Source organism: Acinonyx jubatus, chromosome B3 (assembly GCF_027475565.1).
Source record: "Acinonyx jubatus isolate Ajub_Pintada_27869175 chromosome B3, VMU_Ajub_asm_v1.0, whole genome shotgun sequence".
Taxonomy (NCBI): domain Eukaryota; kingdom Metazoa; phylum Chordata; class Mammalia; order Carnivora; family Felidae; genus Acinonyx; species Acinonyx jubatus.
Genome location: NC_069386.1, coordinates 113195793 through 113223767, shown reverse-complemented (window position 1 = coordinate 113223767; position 27975 = coordinate 113195793). Strand labels below are relative to the sequence as shown.

At 44.9% G+C, this 27975-nt stretch overlaps 2 protein-coding genes across 7 annotated transcripts; one reads left to right on the top strand and one right to left on the bottom strand.

The window, feature by feature from the left end:
* The first annotated feature begins 105 nt into the window (after positions 1-105).
* SLC10A1 (solute carrier family 10 member 1) lies at positions 106-24374 on the top strand. 2 transcript variants are annotated; one of them, XM_015071729.3, is made up of 5 exons: positions 106-656; positions 9399-9501; positions 15493-15671; positions 17237-17433; positions 19367-24374. In XM_015071729.3, the coding sequence occupies exons 1-5, from the start codon at positions 301-303 to the stop codon at positions 19471-19473; spliced, it is 942 nt and encodes a 313-aa protein (XP_014927215.1). In that variant the 5' UTR covers positions 106-300; the 3' UTR covers positions 19474-24374. The 2 variants fall into 2 exon arrangements, with proteins under 2 accessions (XP_014927215.1, XP_014927214.1); XM_015071728.3 differs by having other exon boundaries at positions 114-656; positions 9399-9609.
* SRSF5 (serine and arginine rich splicing factor 5) lies at positions 22523-27469 on the bottom strand. 5 transcript variants are annotated; one of them, XM_053224618.1, is made up of 8 exons: positions 26510-27465; positions 26266-26410; positions 25898-25968; positions 25676-25774; positions 25303-25372; positions 23990-24063; positions 23431-23541; positions 22523-23343 (listed from the first exon to the last, which is right to left on the bottom strand). In XM_053224618.1, the coding sequence occupies exons 2-8, from the start codon at positions 26389-26391 to the stop codon at positions 23076-23078; spliced, it is 819 nt and encodes a 272-aa protein (XP_053080593.1). In that variant the 5' UTR covers positions 26392-26410; positions 26510-27465; the 3' UTR covers positions 22523-23075. The 5 variants fall into 5 exon arrangements, with proteins under 5 accessions (XP_053080593.1, XP_014927216.1, XP_014927220.1 ...); XM_015071730.3 differs by having other exon boundaries at positions 27179-27465; XM_015071734.3 differs by having other exon boundaries at positions 27308-27463.
* Between the last annotated feature and the right edge of the window lie 506 nt (positions 27470-27975).

The window sequence follows — 27975 nt, the reverse complement described above, 5'->3', positions numbered from 1 at the left end:
GGGTGGGGGGAGGGAGTGTAAGTGACATCCAGGAAGGGTGCAGAGGTACAGAAGCTGGAAGAAGCAGGGAAGGCCAGGCAGATAAGGCTCTGGGTTCTCTCCCCTTTGGGGCCACAGCCAGAGGACAGAACACCCAGTTGCATAATCCTTCTATTTGCCCAGAGCCACATTTTGTCCTGAAGCTTGCTGCCCTGGGAGGTGACAGAAGAAGGCACCCAGCAAAGACAGGGCAGGGAAGGGAGTCGGCAACGAACGAGGGGTGTGCTGGGTGCCCCTGGCCTTCCGCCGCCACACAGGAGAATGGAGCCCCACAATGTGACTGCCACGCTCAACTTCACCCTCCCACCCAACTTCGGCAAGCGCCCCACCGACAAGGCACTGAGCGTCATCCTGGTGTTCCTGCTCCTTATCATCATGCTCTCGCTGGGTTGCACCATGGAGTTCAGCAAGATCAAGGCTCACTTCTGGAAGCCTAAGGGGCTGGCCATCGCCCTGATAGCACAGTACGGCATCATGCCCCTCACCGCCTTTGCACTGGGCAAGGTCTTCCAGCTCAACAACATTGAGGCGCTGGCCATCCTTGTCTGCGGCTGCTCACCCGGGGGGACCCTGTCCAACATCTTCAGTCTGGCCATGAAGGGGGACATGAACCTCAGGTAGGACTGGAGGTGAGGAGGGAGCAGGCTGGGCATGGGAGCTGCATTGGAGATGTCAGAGTCTAGGGGGAAAGCTGGGCTAAAGCCAGGATGGGGCGTGAGCAGGGGCCAGGTGGATGCTAGGACAGAGGGTGGTGGGCACTGTCGTCCAGAGTCTATGCAGGGCTAGAGGTAGGATCTGGGGTAGACCTTGGCTTAAACACCAAGTCAAAGGGGCCCACCTGGTCCAGGGGCCTCCTGAAGACTCCCTCACAAGTGGGCCACAAGGACTGTCTTGAAGGAGTAGTGATTTAAACCCGAGGGGCCTCTGGGAAACTCTGCCCACTTACCATGGTGGGCAAGTGGTCTGTCTTGAGACCAGAGGTCCAAAAGGGAGTGCAGATGGTCCAAGCCACCCTGGAACCACAGAGCACTTCTAATCCCTGCAGAATAGGCAAGACGTTCCAAAGATCCTTCCAACTATCCAGGCAGTGAGGGGTTCTTTTAACTTTCCCTGTGGGCCCATCGGGCACAGGAACGCATCTGTGCAAACACACAACCAGGCAGATCCTTGAGTTTCCTAACACTGGCACAGGCCATGCTGGGCCACATCTCAGCCCAACTGGGAGGGAAAACACCAGCAGTGTCCTCTCACCCAAAGCCTCTGAGCAGAAGTCGGCAAAGGCTCATTTCCGCGGGGGCCGGCTGAACACCTGTCCTTCCAAACAGGTGGGACTCTGATCTAGAACACCTGCCAGAATGAGGCCATTTCAGTCCGGGGCTCCAACCCCAGCAGCAGCCCACACTGGCTGAGGGAAACTCATCAGCGAAAGCTCTTGCCTTTCTGTGAGGCTCAGTCCCCAGCCTGCCTCCTCTGACGTTCAGTCCTCAGTGGAGACCTTCTTCCATCTATGCCTGTGTTGGCCAGCACCCTACCAACTCCAGTAAGCAAACCAGACAACTAAGGAAACCCCGCCTGTGATGTAGAGCGAGACCACCGCTCTTTAAATGAAAAAAACAAGAGTGAGCTGGTCCTTCCTGGGACCCACCACCCGAGCTCTGGCCTCTCCACCCATGAGACTCAGCCCTCACGGAGGTAGCTGATGGGAAGAGAGGCACAAAGAGGGGACTTGGCTCGTACAGTCTTCCCTGGGAACACGTTCAACTACCTGTGAGGAAATTCTTCCCTCCGTCTGATCCGAGTCCTTCCTGCTGCACAGCAAACCGTCAGTCTTCGGTCTGCCCTGTGGACGCAGCTCATTGCAGCCTCTGTGTCCTGAGAAATCCAGACTGTATCTTAATTCCAGTGCAGAAGGGATGCAGGAAGTCGGGGGTCAGGGAAGGGGTATTCTCAGGGCTCTGTGAACCTGCAGAAACGGCAGAGCAAGGAAGGACCATGTAAAGAACAAGGAGACATTTTTAAGTGTAAGTGACCAGATGTCCCAGCCTCATCAGCCAATGGGTGCCAGTGAGGTCTCTCCAGTTAGGCCTGCATTTCTGAGGTTCGAGACCCCCCCGGCCCAGCCTCAGTGACTCAGGAACGTGAGCCTTCATGCTTGCCTGCTCAGCCTCCCTGTCTGGGCCCGTGGGGACTCTCACTTCTACCAAGACTCCACAAAGACAATGTTGGGATGGCCACCTCCTGCCATATCGTCCCTGCAAACAGACAAACCTCCCATGCACATTAAACCATGCCTTAGAGCCCAATGGTGCAATATGTATCTCATCATCTACCTTCACGCGCTGCCAGACTTTAAATTACAATTGGAGTTCATCTGGGACAACATGTTACATGTATTATACTGAAAGGATACTGATAATAAAAAACAGCCAGGCACTGCTCCAAGCACTTTCCATGAAATCCTCATACAGCATCCTGTGAGGAGGTGCTGTAAATAGTCCCATTTTAAAGATGAGGAAATTGAGGGGCGCCTGGGTGGCTCAGTCAGTTGAGCATCTGACTTTGGCTCAGGTCGTGATCTCACGGTTCACGGGTTCAAGCCCCACGTCGGGCTCTGTGCTGACAGCTCGGAGCCTGGAGCCTGCTTCGGATTCTGTGTCTCCCTCTCTTTCTGCCTCTCCCCCGCTCATGCTCTGTCTCTCTCTCTTTCTCAAAAATGAATAAACATTAAATAATAATAATAATAATAAATAAAGATGAGGAAACTGAGCCTAAGAAAGGTTAATACATTTATCCAAGGTCTGGGAGACTCCAGATCCTGCACTTCTACTCAAATACCTTCATGAGGTGCCTGGGTGGCTCAGCCGGTTGAGTGTCCAACTCTTGATTTCCACTCAGGTCATGATCAGGTGGTGGGATCGAGCCCTGTGTGGGGCTCCATGTTGAGCATGGAGCCTACTTGGGATTCTCTCTCTCTCTCTCTCTCTCTCTCTCTCTCTCTCTCTCATCTCTCTCCCTCTGCCCCTCCCCCTGCTCAGACACTCTCTAAAATAAAATTTTTTTTTATAAAAAAAGAATTTTTTTAAAATCCTTTCAGGGCCCGGCATGTGTATAGATGAGCCAAGTGGCTGATGGGCCCCCTAAGCAGGGCAGATGCCGCATGTCTGCTGTGGGTGTTCTATGGGAGCCACTGTGGCCGATTCAAGAGAAGGCATTTTTAAGTGAATCTCCATTTTTAAGTGAAATCTCCAAGTTTTTCAATATTGGCAACTCATTAAAAAATTTTAAAACACGGTGCAAGCCAAAAAAAACGTGTGTTCAGGAGCTAGCTGTAGCTCAAAGGCTGCCAGTACGAGACCTCTCTTTAAGTACAAAACGATATGATTTGCCACTGAGAGTTGGGGTGGGGGCGGTTAAGACTCCCATTGCATTTTATAGACGAGGAGCTGAAGTCCAGAGACCTACCAGAGGTTTCCCAGAATTTGGGGGGAAAGTGTACAGATGTCCAAAAGCAGGGCGTGCGCAGTGCTCTGAGAACTTAAGCAGGAAGGAGGAGTAAGGAACTCCACGTGCCCCTTTCCCTCTGGCCCTCTGTCCCCCGAGGGACAACCAGGTTCATGATGTTCCTACGGAACAGGCTCCAGTCTCCGAAATGGAGCCTGGTCAAGTCACCTCCCCTCCCTGTCTCTCAGGGTAAACTGAGGATCGCGACAGTCATAGACACCAGCAAGGTAGGAGGTGCACCCGGCACCTGCACAGCAGTCCACCAGAGGTCTTGGGGCATGGTTTCCAAGGCACACCCCGAGGCACACCGCGTCCCAGAGCAAATTCCAGAACTCCTGACACACCAAGCCAAAGTAAGCATGACTCCTCTGCTCAAGGACATCAAAACAAGCACACTAGTTGTGTGTGGCTCTTCTCCTCAGAAAAGATCAATAGTAGCCCTGTAGCCCCTGTGCGCCCCTCCCCAATCCCGTGCCCCCTACCCACCCCGAGGGAGCACAGACCCTTTTATACTATTGCTACAGGCAGTACTTGTATATATCCATAGGCAAGATACATTGTTGTGCTTGTACGTTCTTAAAATTTGTATAAACAGTACCACACTGCCCCTATCATTTGCCAGCTTGCTTTTTTGAGATATAGGCATATGAATAAAATAGCTATTTTGTGCCTCTGGACTGCAGTGTCCTTTGCTTGAATGTATCTGTTCTAGTGGCAGACGTTTCGGGGGATTTCTCGTTCTGCTGCTGTGAACAGTCTTGTACCCTATGCCCCTGCACTGCCACGTGAGAGTGTATATAATAAAAACAGCACTTCTAGGTCGTAGGGTTCACACATCCACAAATGAGTCTCCAGAGTAGTCATTCCGGGTCACACTTTCCCGAGCAGTGTAGGTAGATCCTTCTTCCTCCTTGTCTTCGCTGTACTCGGAGTTGTCAGACTCTGATAGTTTTCGCCACCTGGTAAGAGTGAAATGGGTCACAGCAGTGTTAAATGTGATCTCAAGAGAGGCTTAGCACATTGTCATAGGTTTATTGACCATTTGGCGGAAGACTGGTTCACCATTGGTCTTCCAGAAATAGTCTTTGCCTATTTCTCTAATGAACTGTTGTGTTTTTCTCTTTGATTTGTAGCTATTTGTTGTTTTTACGCGTTGCAGTGGTCTACTCACAGTTTGGGGCTGGCCTTTATATTTTGATAATGATGTCTCATAACACAGAGTGCTTGTTTTAATTTAGTTGAATTTGCCAATATTTTTTCTTAGTTTGTGTTTGGTGGGGGGTCCTTTAGGAAATCATTTACTACACTCAAGGTCATGAAGATATTCCCCTACATTTTCTTTGACAAGTTTCAAAGTTATGCTTTTCACATGGAGATTTGCAATCAACCTAGCGCTTATTTTTACGCATGGTGTGATCTAATTTTATCTTTTCCATATGAATAGAGAAAATCCCCAGTACCACTGAGTGAATTTTTCTCCAGTAAGTTGTACTGCCATCTCTCACATAGATAACATTCACAAATGTGCATGGGTTTGTGTCTGGGATGTCTCCTTTATTGGTCTATGTGGCTTTTTGCACGAGCACCAAATTTTCTTAATTACAATGACTTTATAAGTCTCAATATTTGAAAGGCAAATCCCCACACCGTGTTCTTCCTGAAAATGTTAGCTATTGTTGGCCCTTAACTCTTCACTTGAATTTGGGGATTAGTTCTCAAGTCTACAAAAATATTTCTGGACTGTTGATTAAATTCATAGATAAATTTAGAGGCCATCTTTATAATATTGGGTCTTCCCATCCATGAAAATGATAGAGCTTTTCTTTTTATTTGGACTTTATTTTATACCTTTCTATGTAATTTTATAATTTCTTCTATAAAGATCTTGCATATCTCTTTTAGATTTATTTCTAAACATTTTATATTTGTTTCTTTTTCTTTTCTTAATTTTATTTATTTTGAGAAAGAGACAGAGAATGAGCAGGGGAGGGGGAGAAAGAGAGAGAGAGAATCCTAAGCAGCCTCTGCAGATCCCGACGTGGGGCTTGAACTCACCAACAGTGAGATCATGACCTGAGCTGAAGCCCAAGAGTCGGATGCTTAACTGACTGAGCCACCCAGGTGCCTCCTTCATATTGTTAATGTTTTTAGAAACTCATGGATTCTCTTCCTTACTAGTTATGAATTCACTTGGATTTCCTCTGTTGACAGTCCAATCATTGGCATGTAATGAAAGTCTGGTTTCTTTTTTTCCCATCCCATACAGTTTCTATTTCTTGTTTTGCTGTGCTAGCAAAGACATATATAGGATGATTTACAATAACTGTGATGGTAATAGATATCATTTGCTTTATCTTTCTTCTTAGAGGAAACTTTTTTTTAATGTTTAGTTTTGAGAGACCAAGAGAGTGTGAGCAGGGCAAGTGCAGCGAGGAGAGGGGGACAGAGAATCCCAGGTTGGTTCCACCCTGACAGCAAAGAGCCCTATGTGGGGCTGGAACCCATGAATCAGACCATGACTTGAGCCAAGGTCAGATGCTTAACCAACCGAGTCACCCAGGCGCGCCCTAAGAGGAAACTTTCTAATTTTTCACCATGAAGTTTACTGTTTGCTGTACTTTTTGATAGATACCCTTTTCAGGTTAAGGAATTCTATTCTGTTGCTAGTGTGCTAATTTTTGTAATGCATGAGCATTGAATTTTGTTGAATGACAATTTTCTGTATCTATCAAATGATACCATTTTTACTTTAATGTGATAATACAGTGATATAGATCAGTGGATTTAGTCTAATGTTAACCCACTCTTACATTGCTGGGACAAACCCATCTTATTTTTTGTATTATTTTATAAAAGCATTGCTAATCTGCTAATAATGTATTTATGACTTCTCCTTCTTTGTTCACGAGAACGGCCCCTAACTTTCCTTCCTCATGATATCCTTTTGCAGCTTTGGTTCTAAAATTACACTATTCATATACAATAAATTGGGGCATACAATTTACAATACAAAAGGTTTCCCCCTTTTGTATTGTCTGTATAATAGTGAGACCATCTGTACTTTGAACGTCTGGCCGAGCTCTGCTATAAAACCATATACATCATGTGGGGTTTGGAGGGTAGGTTTTCACTTCCTTCATATCCTTCAGCAATACTAAGGTTTCAGCTTCATTTTGAATTGTTTTTTGTAGTTTATATTTCCCAGGAAATTGTCCATTCAATCTAAACTGAAAAATGAAAGTACAAAACTGGCCTCGGTTTCTTCTAGAACTCTCTAAAATCTTTAATGTGTCTGCAGTTATGTTCCCTTTTTCATTCCTAATACAATCAATGGTGCCTTCTCCCTTTTTCCTGGATTAGCATGCCAGAGGAGTCTTTTCTTGGACTTGGCAGAGAAACTACTCTTGGTTTAATTGACCCTCTCATTGTATGTAATTTTTGTACATCATTTCTTTCTTCTATTTTCATGAGTTTCCTTTATTTTTCTCTAAGTTTCTGGGTAAGATATTTAGCTCGTTTTTACTCTTCTGCTTTCCCTATATAAACATTTAAGGTTCTAAACATTTTCCTCTAAGAATTATTTTAGCTGCTCCCCAGATTTAATTATTTTTTATTGAGCTATAATTCATATACTGCGAAGTTCACTCTCTTAGGGTGTATCATCCAATAGTTTTCCGTATGCTCGCAAGGTTGTACAACTGTCACCACTATCTACTTCCAGAACATTTAATCATCCCCAAAAGAAACCAGTTAGCAGTCACTACACATTCCTCTCTACCCCTGGCAACCACTAATCTATTTCATGTCTATCAATTTTATATAAGTGGAATCACACACTATGTGGTCTTTTATGTTTCTCCTTCCACGTAGCACACTGTTGTCAAGGTTCACCCATGTGGTAACACGTAGCAGGTACTTAACACATTGCTTTTTGTGGCTGAATAATATTCAGTTGTATGGATACACCGTATTTTGCTTATCCGTTCTTCAGTTGACATTTTTACTGTTTTCCACTTCTTGGCTATTATGAATAATGCTTCTATGAACATTAGTATACAAGTCTTTGTGTCAACATACGTAACAACGTATGTTTTGATTCTCTTGAGTATGTATCTAGTAGAATTGCTGGGTCGTTCTGTAACTGTCCCATCAACAACACAGGAAGATTCCTGCTTCTTCACATCCCACCAAACTTATTATCCATCATTTTTATTGTAGCCATACTATTGGGTGTGGTGATCTCCTCATGTTTTGATTTATATTTCTCTAATGACTAATGATGTGGAGCATCTTTTCATGTGCTTATTTGCCATTGGTATATCTTCCTGGATAGTGTCCTTTGAAACACAAACATTTTTAATTCTGAAGAAGTTAAATATATCTATTTTTTTCTTTGGTTGTTTGTGCTTTAGGTGTCATTTAAAAAAAATTTTTTTAAGTTTATTGAAAGGGACAGAGACAGCGCGAGTGTGATAGGGGCAGAGAGACAGGGAGACCGAGAATCCCAAGCAGGCTCCGCACTGTCAGCACAGAGTCTGACGTGATCGAATTCACGAAACCGTGAGATCATGACCCGAGCCAAAATCAAGAGTCGGACACTTACGACTGAGCCAGCCATGTGCCCCTCATTTCTACGAATTATTGTGTAATCCAAGGTCAGCTCCCATGTGTTTTAAAACATGTGTGGCATCATTATGCTTTTCCAAATATTTTTTCCGTTATGATTTTATATTTGACATGTGAGATAATTAGATCTTTTCTTTTCCAACAGTTCTTTTATTATGGATATCTCAGTTTCAACTCTCCTTTATAAGCATAAGACCTCAGTTCTGGTCCCTCCCTTGGGCAAAAAAACCTAAGCCTCCAGATTCCCAGACAAACACCCCCCTCCCTCCCCACTCCATGCGGTGCAGCTCCAGCCTGACTTCACCCACCAACTCCTTTGCATTCTGTCTCTGGTACCTGGAAACTTCCCTAACTTTCCTACAAGCTCAAATATGTGTTCATAGGTGTTTTAGATGTTCACAGAGGAAGGATTTTCCCATTATTAAGTTCTCAGCATTTTTTGAGGGTCTCTCCTCACCTCTGATGTCTTTTTTTTTTAAGTTTTATTTAAGTAATCTCTACACCCCACATGGGGCTCCAATTCATGACCCCAAGATCTAGAGTCATATGCTTTTCTGACCGAACCAGCCACGTGCCTTGCTCTGACATCTTATTCCTAATGATGATACCTCTACCTGTTGCTGTTCTTGATGGCTACATTCTGGCCCCGTTGACCTAGGCCATGCTTGATGTTCAGTTAAGCTATAGTTCACCTCTGTGGAAACAACAAATTAGTGCAGATAGTTAGGGCTGTGGGAGGGGAAACACACACTTAGTGGGGATTTCCTGGGCTCTTGCCAAGCCCTCATGACTAACATGCCCGCAAGAATGGAAACCAGAGTCGTATATTGTCACACGAATATCCGCAAATCCAACAATGTTCCCTAGCAGCTTCATTCTTTCGGGTGGCCTTTCTGGAAGGCCTCTCCCTGTACAGGGTCCTGTGACCAACATGTACTGGATTCCAAATACAAATGGTAATAGTGCAATTAGGATACAAATTAGAGCTGAGAATATATATTATGACTCAGGCTTTGCAACTCACACTCTATCATAAATAAAGATAAAGCAGAAAGTAACAAACATGAGACTATCAACCTGTAGCCTGTATCTCTTAAGCCTACTGGGAAAAGGAAAGGAATTAATGTATGTAAAGTGCTTAGCACGGTGCCTGGCACGTAGCAGGCACTCAACAAATAGTCTATATTAACGGGCGCTGTCTCTCTGTACTCTCCCCTGCTTCTCCCACCCAGTATCGTGATGACCACCTGCTCCACCTTCTGTGCCCTGGGCATGATGCCCCTCCTCCTGTATGTCTACTCCAGGGGGATCTATGCCGGGGATCTGAAGGACAAGGTACCTTATGGAGGCATTGTGATATCACTAATCCTGGTTCTCATTCCCTGTGCCACTGGGATCTTCCTCAATGCCAAACGGCCACAATATGTACCCTATGTCAAGAAGGTAAGAACCTGGGGCCCTGTGCAGGGAACAAGAGCACCACCATCATCTCAATGTATGGCTTGAACAGAGTCATTTGGGCTTTTTCCGTGTCCGTTTCCTTCCTCGTTGGAGAATGCAAAGGGTCTAGTATTGGTACACTTACCTCGTGGGCTGGTAATGTACATGAGAATCCTTTGGAAAAGTTAGGAGGAAAATGGTCTTTGTAACACATTTCATAACACAATTATCAGCCATCATTATTTTAATAACCAAAAGGCTTGTGTGATGCACCGCCCAGATGCTAAGTTTTATGCTACACACTCTGAGGCTTCATTGCCATCAAGGAGTCGGGTACTAGCAGAAAGTGGAGGAACACACGAGGAAGATCACATACAGCACACGGGCAGGTGGGTGTGGTTGGATGTAAGAAGGTGGGGTGAGGAGCAGGGAGTCTAGAAAGGCTTCCTGGAGAGGACAGGCTTGGAAAGGGTAGGATGTGGGTCAGCCTGGGGAGAAGTCTGGATAGAGGACACTCGGGGGGAATGAGGGCAAACTTGGCTGACTTTACGAGAAGCCACAGAAGAGCCCAGGGCAACAGGTGGCGTATGTGCTCCTAGCATTTCAGGTGTGGGGTGGGAGGGAGAGGGGTAGGGCCCCAGAGGGCTGGGGGTGGAGGGGCACTGTGGTCACACTCAGGACATCATGCCACTGCCTTGCCCTCGGAAGAATTAGACTCTTGGAGCGTCGCCTTGGTCCCTCTACCAACTTTGTGACCCTGGAGCTCAGTCCCAGTCAGTCTCCCCTCCAGCTCACTGCTCACCCCCCAGAGCCCCAGCTCATCCTGGTACTCCTGACACTCCGAGAGCCTGCTTTTGTCTCTGCCCTGGGTCGATGCCTTGGGCCAACCTACAGGGCATGCTGCCTGGAAGCCCAAGGCTTGGTGGCAGTTTGGGGCTTGGAACAAAGAAGCTGCAAGTCAGGTTCTCAGGACTTTTCGGTTTTCACACTACCACCGTCCAGGGTAGTTCCGCCCTTGTCCTGGCACAGTCCCCATACAGTGGCCACAGCGCCCCTTCCCACTCTGTTGGAAGACCCGGAAAAGTCATTCCTCCTCCTTTCCGAGTTCGAACACCCCACCTCAGCTCTGGATGGCATCATCCATCCCCCCTACTCTCGCTTCTCAGAGATGTCCTTTCATCGATTATGGCCCCAACCTCCAAAGCCTCCCCCAACTTCACTCATTTCTTAAGTCTCCGCATGTTTTTTCACAATTGGTGTTGACACAGGTTCACTGCTCTCCAATCTTAAAAAAACAAAACAATCCCTACAGGGCTCCAACATTTCCCTTTCCTCCCCTACCTACACTTCAGGAAACATCCCTCCAGCACACACCTTTCCCCCACCACTCCCGCCAGGTCTGCTCTCACAGGTAGCAGGCTCTCAAGTTAGTCTCAGCTACTTGAATCCCTCTTCTCTCCTCCTTGGTCTCCCATCCATTCAGCGTCTCAATGACCACCTGTTCTTTCTTCACCAAATCCAACAGACATTTCTCATCCATCCTTAACGTTTTAGCAACTTTTGGCATGGTTGACCACCGCTTCCCTCTCAGAAGCCTCCTCCCTCAGCTGGGCGCTCCTGCTTTTCCTCTCATCTTTCTGGCACATCTCTTTGTACTCCCTGATGAGTTCCTCTGGTAAAAGTTACTTCTCTGCCTTCGCCCAAGCTTTCTTTTCTGGCCAAATTTCCCAAAGCCCAGGGTCTCTCCACCATAGATCTGGTCCTTCTCAATGACCATCTACAAGCTGATGACTTCCAGAATACCATCTTCAGCCCTCAACCTTTTCCAACTGCAGGATCCACCCATCCATCCATCCGTCCATCATTTAAGCAGGCTTCACACCTAGCAGAGTGCAACATGGGGCTTGAACTCACAACACCGAGTTGGAGACCTGAGCTGAGATCAAGAGTTGCATGCTTAACCAACTGAGCCACCTACCCACGTGCCCCCAGGATCCATTTAACTGCCAAATCTTTCTACCTGAATGTCTCATGCATTTAAAACTCAGTATGTCTTTTTTGTTTCAAGTTCCTTAAATTCCACTTAGTTAACATATAGTGTGATATTAGCTTCAGGAGTAGAATTTAGTGATCCATCAGTTCCATATAATACCTGGTGCTCATCACAAGTGCCCTCCCTAATATGCATCACCTACTTAGCCCATACCCTGCCCACCTCCCCTCTAGCAACCCTCATCTTGTTCTCTATAGTTATGGTTTGCCTCTCTCTTTTCCCCTTATGTTCATCTGTTTTGTTTCTTAAATTCCACGAGTGGAATCATGTCTTTTTTTTTTCTGACTTATTTTCTAATCACATTACACTGTAGTTCCATCCACACCATTGTAAATGGCAAGATTTCATTCTTTTTTATGGCTGAGTAGTATTCCATTTGTGTGTGTGTGTGTGTGTGTGTGTGTGTGTGTGTGTGTATCACAATTTCTTTACCCATTCATCAGTTGATGGACATTTGAGTTCTTTCCATAATTTGGCTATTATTTATCTTTATTTTTAAAAATTTGTAATTTATAATCTGGCTATTGTTGATAGTGCTGCTATAAACATCAGGTGCATGTGCCCCTTCAAATCAGTTTTGTATCCTTTGGGTAAATACCTAGTAGTGCAATTGGTGGGTCCTAGGGTAGCTCTATTTTGAGCTTTTTGAGGAACCTCTGTACTGTTTTCCAGAGTGGCTGCACCAGTTTGCATTCCTGACAACAGTGTAAGAGGGTTCCCTTTCTCCACATCTTTGCCAACATCCGTTGTTTCCTGAGTTAATTTTAAGCCATTCTGACAGGTGTAAGGTGATATCTTATTGTAGTTTTGATTTGTATTTCCCTGATGAGTGATGAACATCTTTTCATGTGTCTGTTGGCCATCTGTGTATCTTCTTTGGAAAAATGTCTATTTGTGTCTTCTGCCCATTTCTTCACTGGATTATTTGGTTTTTGGGTGTGGAGTTTGAGAAGTTCTTTATAGATTTTGGATACTAACCCTTTATCAGTTATGTCATTTTGCAAATCTCTTCTTTTAGTTTTGTTGTTTCCTTCACTGTGCAAAAAAGGTTTTTAGCTTGTAGAAGTCATAACAAATGAAAGGTGGTTCAAGATGGTGGCACAGAAAATTCTTGCAGTCACTTCCCACAGACACACCAAACACACACTTATATATGGTCAGTATGTCTTAAAGCCATCTCCTCCCCGTTATTATCTCTAAGAATGGCATTCCATGTGCCCAGCTGCCTAAGCCACAAAACCGTTTGGTCTTTTTCAATGTCCTCTCCATTCCGTCACATTCACCTGAAGAGGTGATTGGCTATTCTGCTGTCGCTCACTTGGATCCATCTATTCCTCTCCACCTGTGACAACACTACCATCACTTGGGCCACTATCCTCTCTCACAACTGAAACGGCCTTCGAACCTGGCTCCTCGATCAGGTTCAACCTGAGGATGGAGATGGGAAGAACAAACTGTCATGTCTCTCCACTGCTTAAAACACCTCCCTGGTTCCATACTCTCTGCAGGATAAACTTTCAATCCCCTTATGTAGCCTCCCCGGCTCTTCTTGATTTGCTAAAGCCAACCACCCACCACCCCCCCCCCTCAAGTGTTAGCTCTTTTCTCTTTGCACATGTCCTTCCCTCTGCCTGGACCACTCCCCACATTAGCAGGGGAAGAAAAACCCAGAAATGTTTGTGTCTATCACTTAATTTTATTCAAGATAGTTTGTGGAGGTACAGGAATACTAAAAAGAAAAAAAAAATGTAAAAATGTGAAGTGACCTCTGATAATCATTTAATCCAACTCTGTTCTTCCTCATCTTATAGGTGAAGAAGCCAAGGACCATAGTCAGTCACAACTAATATAAGAATATATCTCCTTCTTAACTCAGAATTTAAAATATTTTTAATATTTATTTTTGAGAGAGGGAGATGGACAGAGAAACAGAGCATGAGCGGGGAGAGGCAGAGAGGGAGACACAGAATCCGGAGTAGGCTCCAGGCTCCAAGCTGTCAGCACAGAGCCCGATGCGGGGCTCAAACCACAAACTGCGAGATCCATGATCTGAGCCAAGTCAGACCGTTAACCAACTGAGCCACCCAGGCGCCCCCTAGAGACTTTCAAATCAAAACCACCCAATTTCTAACTGGCTCTGGCAAAAGGTATCTGCTCGTAAACACATTACCCAGTGGGAGGTCACACGTAGATAATGCCAAGATACAATTTCTTGGATGCTCTATTTGGAACGGCAATTCAAGTAATACTTTAACTTACCTAGGCAAGGGCTTATTCGAGTCCGTGTGGTTAGGTCGATGAACCTCAGCATGACCTGGTCGACAAGCCACTTTTACCACAAGCCATCCACCTCCCTTAAATAAGGAAGTCACTCGCTGTTCGAGTGACTCAGCCAGTCCACCTATGCTTTTCCCGTACCTGCTGCTACTGGTGAACTGCCTCACCCGTCTCACGGTGTCTGCCAACCTATGGCTTACGCTGCTGCCAGGGTGCTGGGTCTTTTAACACTTGCCTCTGCTCTGGCTTCCCTCGCTGTAGTTCCGCAAACTCCTTCAACGAGAGGATCTGATTTGTTCGGTCATTTCAGCAAGCTGTGGAGGCCACCTTTGTGGGAAGCGCGAGCCAGGTCATCTCCTGGGTCACCGGCAAGCTGATTTGATTGGCTGCCCACGAAATGGACATTCAGCACATGGCTTCAGTGAAGTCAGGTGGTACAAAAAACGCAGTGACCTATGAAGAAGCAACTACCTACGGCCTCCGGTCTCAGCGGCAGGTTGTGGACAAACGGCAAGACTGAAGTTTTTCAACTCTGTACCTCTCTCTACAGAAGGGGCACACCAATAGGGAGATATTAGCTCAGACAAGATGCTCTCCAAAGCCTTCAATCTTGACAATATACAGACCTCAGATGGGAAATGCCTCAGAGTTCTCCCTCACACCCTTCCTTGGTACTCATGTGGCCTCAACAGTTCCCAATCTAAGCACTTTCCAACGTGGGACAGGACAACCAGGAAAAACCCCTCCTGGCAGTGAGAGACAAAGCCACTTTAGTGAATACACAGACTCTTCATCAGCGATGTTTCTGAAGAAAGATCTTGATCGAAAGGGAGCAACGTGGGGTGTCTGGGTGGCTCAGTCGGTTAAGCCTCTGACTCTGGCAGGTTATGATCTCACGGTTCGGGAGTTTGAGCCCCCCATCGTTGTCAGCAAGGAGCCTGCTTTGGATTCTCTCCCCCCCTTGCTCTGTGCCTTCCCCATGCACATGCTCACTCAAAATAAACTTAAAAAGGGGGGGGGGGGGGACAAATGTGCAAAGAAAATCTCATATGAAATGGAGCCTGGAAGTCTTGAAGGGAAAGCTCTCATACACTACCACTGGCCTAATGGAAAGCTTACTTTACATACCCCAGCACGAGGAAGTATTTCTCCTTCCCAGCAATAGCCCAGCCGAGAGAACTGCATGAAGCAGACCCTCCCGGCTTCTTTTCCGCTCTAAAAGCAAGTCCCTGTCCCGTGTACTCAGGACTTGCCTATGGTTCGCCATGGCTTCCTTGTCCCAAACTGAACTTCCTCTATTTCCAAATAAATTAATTTTGCTGGTAAACATCTGGCTCTTTTCTAAGTCAACGGTAACAAGAATGTTAATTATTAGGTCTCTGTACTCCAAGAAGCTTCCTAGCTACTGATTAGGAATTCCAAATAGATGGGAGATAAAAGGTTTTTTTTGCACTCCCTTGGTTTCCACCTCTGATACCCACCACGCATGCTCGTCACTCTGCCCCTCCCCATCCCCCACCACCCTAATTGCCTTTTCTTCCTGTTTTCATTTACAGGGAGGGACCATCACCATGCTTTTGTTAAGTGTGGCCATCATAGCGCTCTCGGTCATCAATGTGGGCAAGAGTATCATGTTTGTCATGACACCACACTTGCTGGCCACCTCCTCCCTGATGCCTTTCATCGGCTTCCTGCTGGGCTACATCCTCTCTGCTCTCTTCCGCCTCAATGGACGGTAGGTATTGGTTTAGACCTGTGTTCCATCGGCCTCATTCTTGTCCTGGTCTCTCAGGAAAAGGAGACCCAAAACCTAGGAGAGGCATTTTCCTGGCAGTATGTGCAAATGCACCCACTGAACCAGGAACCCTAGACTCGGAGACATATTGGAGATAAGGTATCGAATGGCTTAGGAACAAGAGCATCTAATACCCCAGAGAGCTCATGACAAAGTGCTCCCTCCAGAGCCTAGGCTCCACCTCCTGCTGAAATCTGGTAGGTAACAACACTGGAGCAGTTCCATGCCATCGTGGTTAAGTGTTAATATTCCTCCTTCCCCACTCTTCCGCCCTTTCTGCCTAGGCTTCAGTCTTGACAAGGACACCACTGGGTGACAGCTCTGCTAAGTGGTCCTAAGAGCTTTAGTGGTTGTGGACCTCTGCTGAGTCTAATCCAATTTCAAACTCAGGGGCTACTTGCAGGGACAGTCAGCCTGACAATCTGGTGTGGGATAGAGACCCTGTCTAGAGTAGCACATTTCAGGAACTTTGCCTCTTGTCAGCCCTAGACAAATGCTGCTGGAGTCTGAACATTAGTAGCACTCTAGTATCCCCCCCCCCCCAAAAAAAAAACCACTGCCTTAAAAATAAAACTTATAAAGTTACCCATTTTAAAAAAACACACTAATAAAAAATTACTGTAGAACATATGTAGCATGTGGTTATACAGTTGAGTCAAAAGGCTGTCAATGACTTACTGTACATTGTTTTAAGGGTGACAGGTAATAAATGGCCACACAATCAAGGGCCATCACGGTAGTCTCCCCCTAATAAACGTGTTTTCAGAATTTCTGGTAAGACACTGACCACAACTCCATGAATTAAATATGTATTCATTAGATGTAAACATCCCATCCCCCCTCCCCTTTTTAATGTTTGTTTTAAGAAAGTAAGAGGGACAGGAGGGGCCGGAGAGAGAATCCCAAGCAGGCTCCTCGCTGTGAGCACAGAGCCCATGCGGGGCTTGATCCCACGAACCAAGAGTTCATGACGTGAGCCAAAATCAAGAGTCAGATGCTTAACAGACTGAGCCACCCAGGTGCCTGTTCTTTAGTCCATAAAACGAGAGCAAAACCATGAATATGTTCCAAAGATATCGGGGCTGAACCAAGTTTGGTTTTTAATCATGAAGTGTTTTGACTCAAAGATACCCAAACCATAAACTAGGGAACTGGACAAGGGGCCCAAGCATTTCAGATCATCTTCTGTATGTTCACACTGCAACTGCCCTGTGTGTAAACCCAACATACAAGCCAATGAAGGATAGTGGCTCACATCTTCCCTTCATCCCTCATCAGCCAGCCATTCTCCAAATTTTAATCTGGTAGTCCTGCAGAAGCAAATGGTGAAACCAAGCTGCTCAAAAATTCTCACGAGAACTCCCGGCCACAAAACTACTAGTCACCACTGACTTCCACGTTCATTCAATGGGTCTTGGGTGATTTGGGAGGGAGAAAGGCCAGTGTCGTACCCTCCTGTCCCTTCTGAGGGCATATAGGGTTGCTTTGTTTTGAACCTAACACAGGTGCAGGCGCACTGTCAGCATGGAAACTGGATGCCAAAACGTTCAACTTTGTTCTACCATTCTCAATGTGACGTTCCCCCCTCAAGTCATTGGGCCACTTTTCTTCTTCCCTCTCCTCTACATGATTTTCCAGCTTGGAGAAGGGGTTCTTCTCATCTCCATCTTTCGTTGCTATGAGCAAATCAAGCCTTCCAAAGGTGAGTACTGAATCATTCTCCTTTGGGTTCTCCCATAACCGACCTGATCCTTTCCAGCAAGTGAGTCTCTGGCAGGGACCTTTGCAAGGGGCTTCAACTATCAAGTCACTAGGAACCAGGTAGCACCAAGAAGTACAAAGGGACTTCAAAGAGCCAAGGCTCTTCTTATAACTCCACTCCATCTCTGCCTTCTAGCTAGGAGAATCAACTGTGGACAGACTTTGCACTTATGGGAGTAAGGCAAAGGGGAGGCCATGGAAGACTCAGGATGAAGAAATGGTCTTGGATATTAAATAGCTATGAGGTGTTAGTTGTGTGAAATGCCCCTATTCACAATCTGGAAAATGCAGGGTTTCCTAGGACTAGGTTCTCCGGTCCTAGAACCAGGTCAGACCACAGTACCACTGGTACTCCTTTATGAAGAAAAACATATTGAAGCAATGCAATCGAATTAGCCAAAATCCAAAAAAAGACTCCCAACTCTGGTTACACAGTAAATAAAACTTAAATATAAGCTTATTAAATAGCTATCACAATAGTTTGTTACTTTAAAACCTGATCACTATTGAATTACTTTCTAAACAGCACCTCCTCTAACATGCTCAGAGCATTCTGCATTGTCTTTAAACTATAATAAACCTCCAGGCAACCCACTAAGTCCCTTCCTTTAAGTGGATCGTTAATGTCTTTTTTTTTTCAAGTCAGGAAACTTTATTTGGAATGACATTTTCAGTATTTTATAATTCTAAACATATTATATTCATATTATAAAGTATATTCTTAACCACTCAAATCCTTCATTTCCCATGAACTTGAGGGCTCCTTCAAGATGTTTTCTACACCCTGGGGATGGACTTAGACCATAGGAGACAACTTCCCCTGGTGATTATCTTCTGGTAGTAAAAGCAAACAAACAATTAGCATATAACTGTATCAAGCAGCCAAAAAGAAACCAGTTAAGTAGCTGAGCATACTTCAGAACTTTGCGTTTGTTCAAAACTACAGTGTTGTGGAAAAGAACCTCCTCTAATGCTCACCTGAAAGTGACTCAAATCTGTTGCCCGTGAAGGCTGAAATCTCCACCCTCTTGCAAAAGCAGTGAGAAGTGGAATTTTCTAAACTAACCAACCACGTTCCCGAGTTTGCAGGGCTACAACACACTTAAGACCCTCTTCAGAGCCAGTGCACTGTAAGGGCTGATGCGGCTGTGCTGAGGGGGGAGATGCACAACTTTTCATGCTTCTGAGCCCTGTATCTTCTACAAAAATGGGGACAAGATAGGTGAATCCCGACTCCTATGACCACGACTCCTCACCACCTCCATACAGGCGGAAAAAGGGCTAGGCCAAATACAATGAGGGGGCCATGGAAACTCCACACTTAGAAGACCTCTTAAAGCTATCTCCTCCCTGCGCTTCCTTGCAGAACGCAAGTCCATTGTGCTGAACGTAAACTCTTCCACTGCACTGTCTGTACCAAGAAGTTGGAGAGGAAGTGATTTAAGAGTCAATAATTTATTAGATTGATTGGTAGTATTACCATTAGGAATGTTCAAGGGAAAGCAAAATTAAGTCATGGAAGGGAGCACCTGGGTGGCTCAGTCAGTTAAGTGTCCGATTCCTGATTTTGGCTCAGGTCATGGTCTCTAGATTTGTGAGTTTGAGGCCCCCATCAGGCTGCTTGTGGATAGTGCAGAGCCTGCTTGGAATCCTCTCTCTGCCCTTCCCATGCTCATGCTCTCAAAATAAACAAAACTTAAAAAAAAAAAATTAAAGTAATGGAAGGATGCACGGTAAGAGATGGGGGTGGGGGGGGAACCACACAAAAACATAGAATACAACTTAACCCCTAGGATGTGCTGTCTTCCACTGAATAAGCTTTTTTATTAACAGTTACTCTCCTTCCCCACCCTTGACCCTCTTCAACTTTCCAGATAAAACAAAAATGACCTACACAGCTGCTCCAACTGAAGACACGATTCCAGGAGCTCTAGGAAATGGCACCCACAAAGGGGAGGAATGCTCCCCTTGCACAGCCTAGCTCCCCCAGGGGACTGGATTCCGGTCAGAGGATATTTCAGAAAGCCAGTGTGATAGAGTAAAAAGATGAAAGCAACACCAGAAATGAGAGTCTTTCTCCAGCACTGCCAGCAGAAACTATCAGAACTGACAAACCTCGCCTGGTGGGAGGACACAGAGGGAGTCTACCTTAAGAGCCTCGCCTAGCCCCAGCTTAAAAGTTGATACCTGTTTAAAAAATAAAGACTGTGGGGTGCCTGGGTGGCTCAGTCAGTTAAGTATCCAACTCTTAATGCTAGCTCAGGTCATGATCTCATGGTTTGGGAGTTCAAGTCTGGCATTAGGTGCCATGCTGTCAGTACAGAGCCTGCGTGGGATTCTGTGACACCCCCTCTCAAAAAAATAAAAAAACTGAAAAATAAATAAAAGAATTCTTCAATGACAGTCCTATGAAGGCAAAAACCAAAACTGCCTTTTGCCCCTGCATCTCCGTAGTGTTCCATAGGCATATGAAAGGCAATTTCTCAACTAGGCAACAAATAGAACTTTTACCTAAAATCAAATATCCAAATCCTGTTCCAACTTTTGTGACAGAAGAGGGAAATAAATGCTCAGTGCTCCCAGATTTAAACTTCAGAAGTCCTTTCTAACCTTAAAATTTCTCATTCCTTCCCTTTTGAAATCCTATTTGGGGATGGATTAAAGCTCCTAAAAACACCAATGTGATACTACATGTACAAAAAAACATAGAATGCAAATGCAATTAAACAAGACTGGTTCAAAATCTCAGTCGTAATGAAATGAACGGACATTTCTGGAGAATACCATCAAAGTAGAGGGGGAAAGCCAGGAAACAAGAAAACACAACCAACAGAACTGCCCACTAATCTAAAAGTCTAGCCCATCAATTCATGAGCTATCAGTGGTTTTCCTATTATATCCCCTCAACACTCAGAGAGCTGCAAGCTACTGCAAAAGGGGTCGTTTCTCCATTTAAATTAGATTTCTAAAATTTCAAATTTCCTATGAAATGCTTTACATAATGCTGATATACAATCGTTAGATTCATGAACATCTCATCCTTGCAAATAGCAGACCGTGCCTAATTAAGATTTTCATGCCATTCAGTATGATTAAGTTCAACTGACTGTAAACCCAAGTTAATTTTAAGGCAGCGTCTGGCCAATGTCCAAGACCACCAGTACTCCCAATACCACAGTAAGTTTAAGAATCACCAGTTTGGGTCACTAACATGCTCTTAATCTGTGAAAAGGTCTATCCACCTACCACTTTCACATATTCTCTTAAACTTAACTGTTCAAATGATTTTGTCTACCACCCAGCCGACATCACCTGCTAGGAAACTTGGTTAAGCAGAATAGTTTTTTCATGAAAGGAAGGCTGGACTTGGGACCTACTACCCTCAAATTGTCCTTTTAAAGGACTAGATAAAAGGAACATATAAAGAAAAAAGTTAACACATGTCCCACAAACTCTGGCCCTAAATTTGCTTAGAATAACACACTCCTCTATTTCTCAGGTCTTGGATCTGGGAATTCAGGTTTATTTGCTGGTTCAAATTAACTCCCAGTCACCTCCCATTTGCTCAAAGGGCCTTATATTTTATTGCTTCACCGTGTAACAAATGTTTGTTAATATTAAAATGGTAAGCCACGGCTATCATTTACTGAAAAACTATCAGAATAGAGTCAACTGTTAAAATATCATGAAGTATCTACACCATACTACCCAGTTACATCTATCATACCTAAGAACAAAAAAATTGTCTCTTTCCATTTGATATTAACTTCTGGCGGACTTGCAGCCTTCCGAAGCAACCCAATAAAAGAACCTGGGGCGCCTGGCTGGCTCAGCTGGTGGAACACACGACTTGACCTCGTTCAGAGTTCAAGCCCCACGTTGGGTGCAAAGATTACTTATAAAATCTTAAAAAAAAAAAAAAAAAAATCTAGGTTCCACTGATTTCCACATGCCTCCACCTCAGTAAACAAACGAGCTTACTAAACTCTCCCTAAAATCCATCTCATTCATGGTAGAAGGTTCGGCTTCCCATTTTCTGGCCTCAATTTCTAGTCTGGGGTATGAGAAGCAAATGTATACCAAAAACCTTTCAAACCTGTCCCCCCAAATGGAGTCCCACTACCCAATGCCCACACTTTTGGAAAGCCAATTGGTACTTCCAACTGTTTTCCTCAAAAAACTCCTGCAAGGCTAAGGCAGATTTGTCTACACTAAGAAAACGTGGTGCTTGGGTTCTGGGGAACTGGACTCCAATGCCCATACTAGTTCACCACTTACTTGCTCTTCTTTGACCCCAATTTCGCTCCTAGAAGATGCGTTCTTGTATGTAGGAAGTAACTGAGATTCAAGAACACACAGGGAAGACAACTGTCAGAGTATCTGGCTACTACGTGTCACTCACTGCTCCCATTTATCCAACTCAGCACTCCTGCATGGGACCAAGATAATCTTAGTCTCTAGAGAGTCCTAGAAGAGACTATTAACGGCGCTCATCATCTACACATATATGCTCCCAGAACAAAAACGGGTGTAGAACCTTCAGCAGTCTTCTCTAGTAAACTGTTTTCCCCTTAACATACGGTCACACCCACGTCACAGCATTGAAAGCAAGAAACACGAAACCTCTTAAAGCACTCTTGTACGTGGAGTTAAAATAAGCTGTGATCACCTCTGACCTTCAAAATTACATACAACACATAAAAACAATTTTTATAATTTCCTTCCCAAATTATCGTTCTCTTGGCTACGGAAGCCTAAACAACCTGATGTCGATACAATACAGTAATAAAGAGAAAGAGCATGGAAGGTCACACACAGGAAACCAAAACAACAGTTACCATTATTTTGAACAGTTCACGGTCTTCTCTGCCCCAGTTTTGACTAGATTTGGCAAGATTTAAATTTTCAAAAAATTTAAAAAACCCACCACACAAAACTCCAGGATTCTCTATAAAGGCATTTTAAATGTGCTGAATGTAGATGGGGAGGGAGGAGTAAACCGCATTCGTCCTTCAGACAGACAGACAAAAGCAGTTTTATAATCTTTTATTATCAATAACAAACAGCTGCTTTAACGTGTCGTCAGGCAGCTGTTAAAGGGTGGGTGGGAGGACACCCTTGACCCTAACAAGGAAAACTCAAGCCTTTATGTACAAGCAAATTTAGAGCTCTTTTAAGTGTCCAAAGCTATTAATTAGTTTAATTGAGGCATTAAACTAATTCTGAATTAACATATTTGAATAACCAAGAACTAAAATGTTCAAATCTTTTCTAGTACAAAAAAATTAAATTTGCTTTAGTTATAAAAGAGCTCTCTCAATATACACAAACTATACACTTCAGACATTCACAAAAATGTGAGCAGAAGGCTTATCAAAAGACATTTAATACAATTAGTTTTCAACAACCCCTTGGTGGTCCACATCTACAAAGATATCCAGCCCAACCCAACCCCCCTCCAAATCCCACCCCCAACCCCCCCCACAGAAAAGCACATACTTACCAGAATTTTTAGCAAGTATGGTTTGGGAATTTTTGTGTGTGTGTTTTTAAAAAAGGCCCCCAGGGCAAGTTATTTACAGTTTAATTGCCACTGTCAACTGATCTGGACCTTGACCGGGATCGGGACCTGGACCTCTGGCGATCCACAGATGCTGGAGACTTAGATCTACTTGAAGAACCACGTTTCTGGCTCTTTTCAGGCACAGGAGACCTACTAACAGAACGGGACTTGCTCCGGCTCCGGCTCCGGCTCCTGGACCGGCTGTAAGACTTGCGACTCCGGGAACGAGATCGGCTACGAGACCTAGAGGAACTCCTGGTTCGGGAACGAGACCTGCTTCGTGACCTACTAGGAAGGGAGGAAAAATACAACATAAGAGGCAGTCCCTACAAACCTATTAACTAAAACTTTGTCTTAAAAATGTTAAAGAGATACCTGTGCCTTTTGCTGCCTTCGATTAATTTGATTTTTCTCCCATTTATTTCCTTTCCTGAAAGTTTTTCAATAGCATTCTTTAAATCACCATAAGAGGCAAACTCTACCACCCTACAATTAAAAAAAAAAAAAAATCCCTTTATAAAGGTACATACATGTTATAGCCTAGTCTCACACTACACACAGCAAACTACAATACCTTCTCCATGCACCTTTTGTTAATACTACATTGTCTTAGATCTTAATGGAGAACAGCATTGCAACAAGGTTTCTCAACCTTTCCAAACAACTGCAATTTTTAATTCTCAGTTGTGGAAGGATTTCCTATGCACCATCAGACGTTTAGCAGCATCCCTGGCCTCTACCCAGATGCCAGTAGTGACCTCAACCAGTTACAACCACCAAAACTGTTGTCCAGTGCTCCCTACTGAGCAAACTCCTCCTGGATTGAGAACCACTGCACTACAGCATGTCCAAATTTTATGTTCTCTAAAAAAAATCCCCAGTAAAATTTTCAGTATGTTTTAAAAGGCGGTTATGATCTCCAATACACACTCACCCTTCATTTAATTTAGGTCGATGTGCATCCGCAAAGGTTACTTCCCCAGCTTGTCTCATGAAATCTTTGAGATCCTTAACACAAGACAATCGTGTCAAGCAAAGAAAAGGCGATGTGACACACAAACAACCACATGGTATAAAAAACAAGACTACTGGAAGAGAAGATGTTAGATAAAGTACAAACATGGCATTTACCACACTTGTATTCTATCAGAATTGAAAAATTATCTAGGTCAGGGCACGAAATAAGCAAAAAAGCATATTGCTTTTAAGCAAAATGCTAGAGGAAATTCAGATCTTAACATTAAAGTAGTATTAGTCTATACTGAGCTCAATACATAAGAAAAAAAGCAAAACAAAAAACAAAACAAAAGAAACAAAAAGAAACAGTACATATTTTAAAAGTAAAGACTAAAGTAGAAATTTTATATTAAAAAAACAAAACAGAACATTTACAAGACACCAGTTATTTTGTGCCCCATATGTCATTAAAAAAGTTTACTTTACCTTTATTATTATTTCCCTAGGCTAGTCAAGCAGCAAACCGTTAATCGGTCGGAGAAACCTTCATGACATATGCCCGACTGGCTCTTCGCCACCCACTTGAAGGACACTACCCAATCGATGGAAGCCTTTAATCGCACAGCCCTCCCTATTAGCAGACTACAGGCGGATGCAGACATGTTCTACTCTTGTGCAGTTACCAAGGAACACTTTACTGCGATCAGGATTCCAACGACCACCTAATTTCGTATCTTTCAACTCTTTTCGACCAGGACCTCTTATTCGGAAGCGTTACAGGAAGACCGCTCTCAACTTAGGGATCAGATCACGTTATCAACGCTCTGGGATCGCTGCAACCTGGCACTTCAAGTTAAGTGCACCGATTACGTCTAGACCGGCAAACACAGATCTAGAGGTGGCCAATTGATCACTGTAGGAGCTGACTGGCAAAGTCAACCAGGCCCAACCAAGAGTGACCAAGACAACGATTAGGATAACCCACAGGCACTCCTCGTCATAAGGCCAACGACACAGATAGGCTGGCAAATAAAGGGTTTAATATTTGGTTAAAATTGATTTTAATAAACAAGAAAATATATCCTCAAAACATTAAACATTTGATCACTAATTATTAAAGTTTGAAATATCCCCCAATTACGTTTAATTAAAATTTAAAAATTACAATTAAATCCATTTTAAAATTAATTAAAGATAAAATTACTTTTAACAAAACATAATAAAACATTAACTGCCCATTAATTTTTAAAAAGCCACATTAAAATAGCTCAAAACTGTATTTCAACAAACCTGCCAGCTGACTCTTGAAGATAAATTTTCAACTATAAGCCGATTTTCTGTTCTTACAGGTGGAGCATTTCTGAGGAAGAAAATGAGTACTCACAATGGAAGAAATGCAGCAGTGTGTACCTACTGTGTTCGACTGTGGACAAGTTCAAGCAACGAGACGGAACAAGTCATTCAAAGGACTCCCATCAAGTTTCTACATTATTTTACAGGACTTACTACACGCACTAATCAGGAACAGTGGATTAACATATGAAAAGGAGAAACGATTACTCAGTAAGTACCAGAATCACTTATTGCTAATGGTTCTTAAACATTAAAAGCTCCTCCTGCGGTAAAGATTGTTCAAAGCAGCCATCCACCATCTATCACATACCGTCTATCATTTCGAGGTCTGCGACTACTAAAACGGTCAGAATAGCGTCCTCTACCTCTTCCACCTCGAGATCGAGCCCTAGCATGTTCAATAGTAACCCTACAGGAAGGGGGGAAAAAAGACTTTGTTATCTCCACACAAGCCACAAGAGATTGACTTTGAAAAATATCCCAGCTGATCTTGTCCATCTTACGGTGCTAACTGGTTACAAAACGTTCTCACCTTTCACTGCAGAGTTCTTTTCCATCAAGTTCATATACAGCATCATCTGCATCCCTGGGATCCTCAAATTCCTAAAATGTAAACATGGGGGAAAAAAAACAAACAAACCGACCCCCTGCTTAATGTGGCTCTAAGATATATTCTACAACATAGTAAGAGCACTGCAAACGTGTGATAGAATGACTATCTTAAAGACAGCGATCAGGAGTGGTTTCCCTCCAACCAACAGCGAGGTTATCCCTCAAGAAAATTCACTGCTCTAAGAACATACAAAGTTTTCCAAAGATACCCTACCTGAACTCAGTAAAATCAAAACACACTGCTCATCAAAATCTTTAGCGACTTAACAGTAGTTCTAAAACACTTACCACAAAACCAAAGCCTCTTTTCAGATCAATATCTCTTATTCGTCCATACCCCTTGAAGAATCTTTCCACGTCCTTCTCCCTGGCCGCGGGATTTAGCCTCCCGATGAATACTCGACAGCCACTCATGATATCCGGCTAGTATTTCCTGTTAGAAAATGATTCGATTGAAACAATACCAGTGAATGTCAGAAAAATGCCTAGTTAAGGGGCCAAAAACATAAACGGCATAAAATAAAATGTTTACCCGGTGATGTTATAAACAAGATTGCCAAGAGTGCCTCTTATTAGGCCAGGTCCCTTGCAGACAAAATTAAAACTCGGCTCCCAACACGATCCTTCCCTGGGCCCAGACCGCAGCAACCGCAACGCCCACTGCCGCCTCTGGAACTGCGCAGCCGCACTCTCTCCCTGGCTCTTCTGGCCCCCTCCCATCTGCCGCAGTTAGGAAAGGCCGAGAAGTGCGGGCGGAGCCGACCCCGCCCTCCGCAAGGCCAGCCCAATGGTGATGGGCCGCGCGCGCGTCGCCGCCTCCCAGGAGCGTCACAGCGGGTGGAAGCCGGAATCTCGCGACGCCACCGCCGCGCCTGCGCAAACGGCGGCGGGCGGACGCCGGCAGCCACAAAATGGCGGCGGCGGAGACAGCGGTGGGGGAGAGCCGCGCGTGCCAAACGCCCTCCTCCCACCCCCTCCCACGACTCCATAGTTCCGGAGTCATCGTGCCCTCCCGCAGAAAACCCTAGCCACACCCCCGAGCAAAGGTCTCCGCCCAAACTCGGGGGGTTCGGGTAGTGAAGAGGTAAGGAGGCAGGGAGGAGCATAGACCCCTGTGTAAAAATGACCATAACCACGACCGCCCTTCCACCTTCAGTTCCCCTCAAACAGTACCCAAAGGGAGACGTGCCCCAGCGCCCACCTCGAATAAACTGCGCTCATTGGACGCCGTCCTCCGCAAAGAGAGCAGCCCTGGCCACTCACGATCTGAGCGGCCATGAAGAAGCCTCGATCCGAGAAGCCTTTCCCTCAAAGTGAGTCACTCACCTACCGGACAGGATCTTTGGCAGCTGAGAGACCAGAGAGGTCCGTAGTCTGCGACGGAGCCGTCTGCCTCCCCGCAAACCAGGACTAAACTCGTCTACGTCTTTCCAAAACTGACGCACTTAGCTGCTCCTGCGTTCCACAAAATGGAGGGCGCGCCCCTGCGTCACTTCCGGTACCGCCCCGGGGACCTCCCCACTGAATCCAGGGATGACGTTTCCGCGGAGCCGGAAGTTTACGTGCAGTAGGGACCGCTGTACGGTGACCGCGCCGGCGACCCGCATCAGCGATGGGCGGGGCCGAGGGGCGGGAATTGGCGTGGGTGTGGTCGTCAGGTGCCAGAAGCTGCACGGGGCACGGATGAAGGTGTTTGCTCCTTGAGTGGGGTTCGTCAGTGTCTGTCCAGCATTGTCATTGCTAGAGCAAATGGCACTTCTTTTTTAGCTGAATTTTTTTTTTTTAAGATGCTCCGGAGAGTACTGGGTAAAAGAAACTCACGTTTTGCAAAAATATTTGGCCATCTCTGACTCCTTGCTTCCTGCAGTTTATGCTTGTACTTTGGAGGAGGCTGCTTAGTGCACAAGTGAATATCTTAACCATACCATACCACGGACGTGTGGTTTATAGTAAGAAGACTAAAGAACTGCAGTGTTTTCTAAATGGAAGTTTTTTGCA

Bases quoted from the DNA above. Each gene is read 5' to 3' on its own strand.
- SLC10A1 (XM_015071728.3), top strand. From the start codon at position 301: ATGGAGCCCCACAATGTGACTGCCACGCTCAACTTCACCCTCCCACCC. The intron at 9,610-15,492 runs GTAAGAACCTGG...TTTCATTTACAG, and splicing joins ATGTACCCTATGTCAAGAAG to GGAGGGACCATCACCATGCT. The intron at 17,434-19,366 runs GTGAGTACTGAA...TCAACTTTCCAG, and splicing joins GCAAATCAAGCCTTCCAAAG to ATAAAACAAAAATGACCTAC.
- SRSF5 (XM_053224618.1), bottom strand. From the start codon at position 26,391: ATGAGTGGCTGTCGAGTATTCATCGGGAGGCTAAATCCCGCGGCCAGG. The intron at 25,969-26,265 runs GTAAGTGTTTTA...TTTACATTTTAG, and splicing joins AAAGAGGCTTTGGTTTTGTG to GAATTTGAGGATCCCAGGGA. The intron at 23,344-23,430 runs GTATCTCTTTAA...CTCCCTTCCTAG, and splicing joins GAAGGCAGCAAAAGGCACAG to TAGGTCACGAAGCAGGTCTC.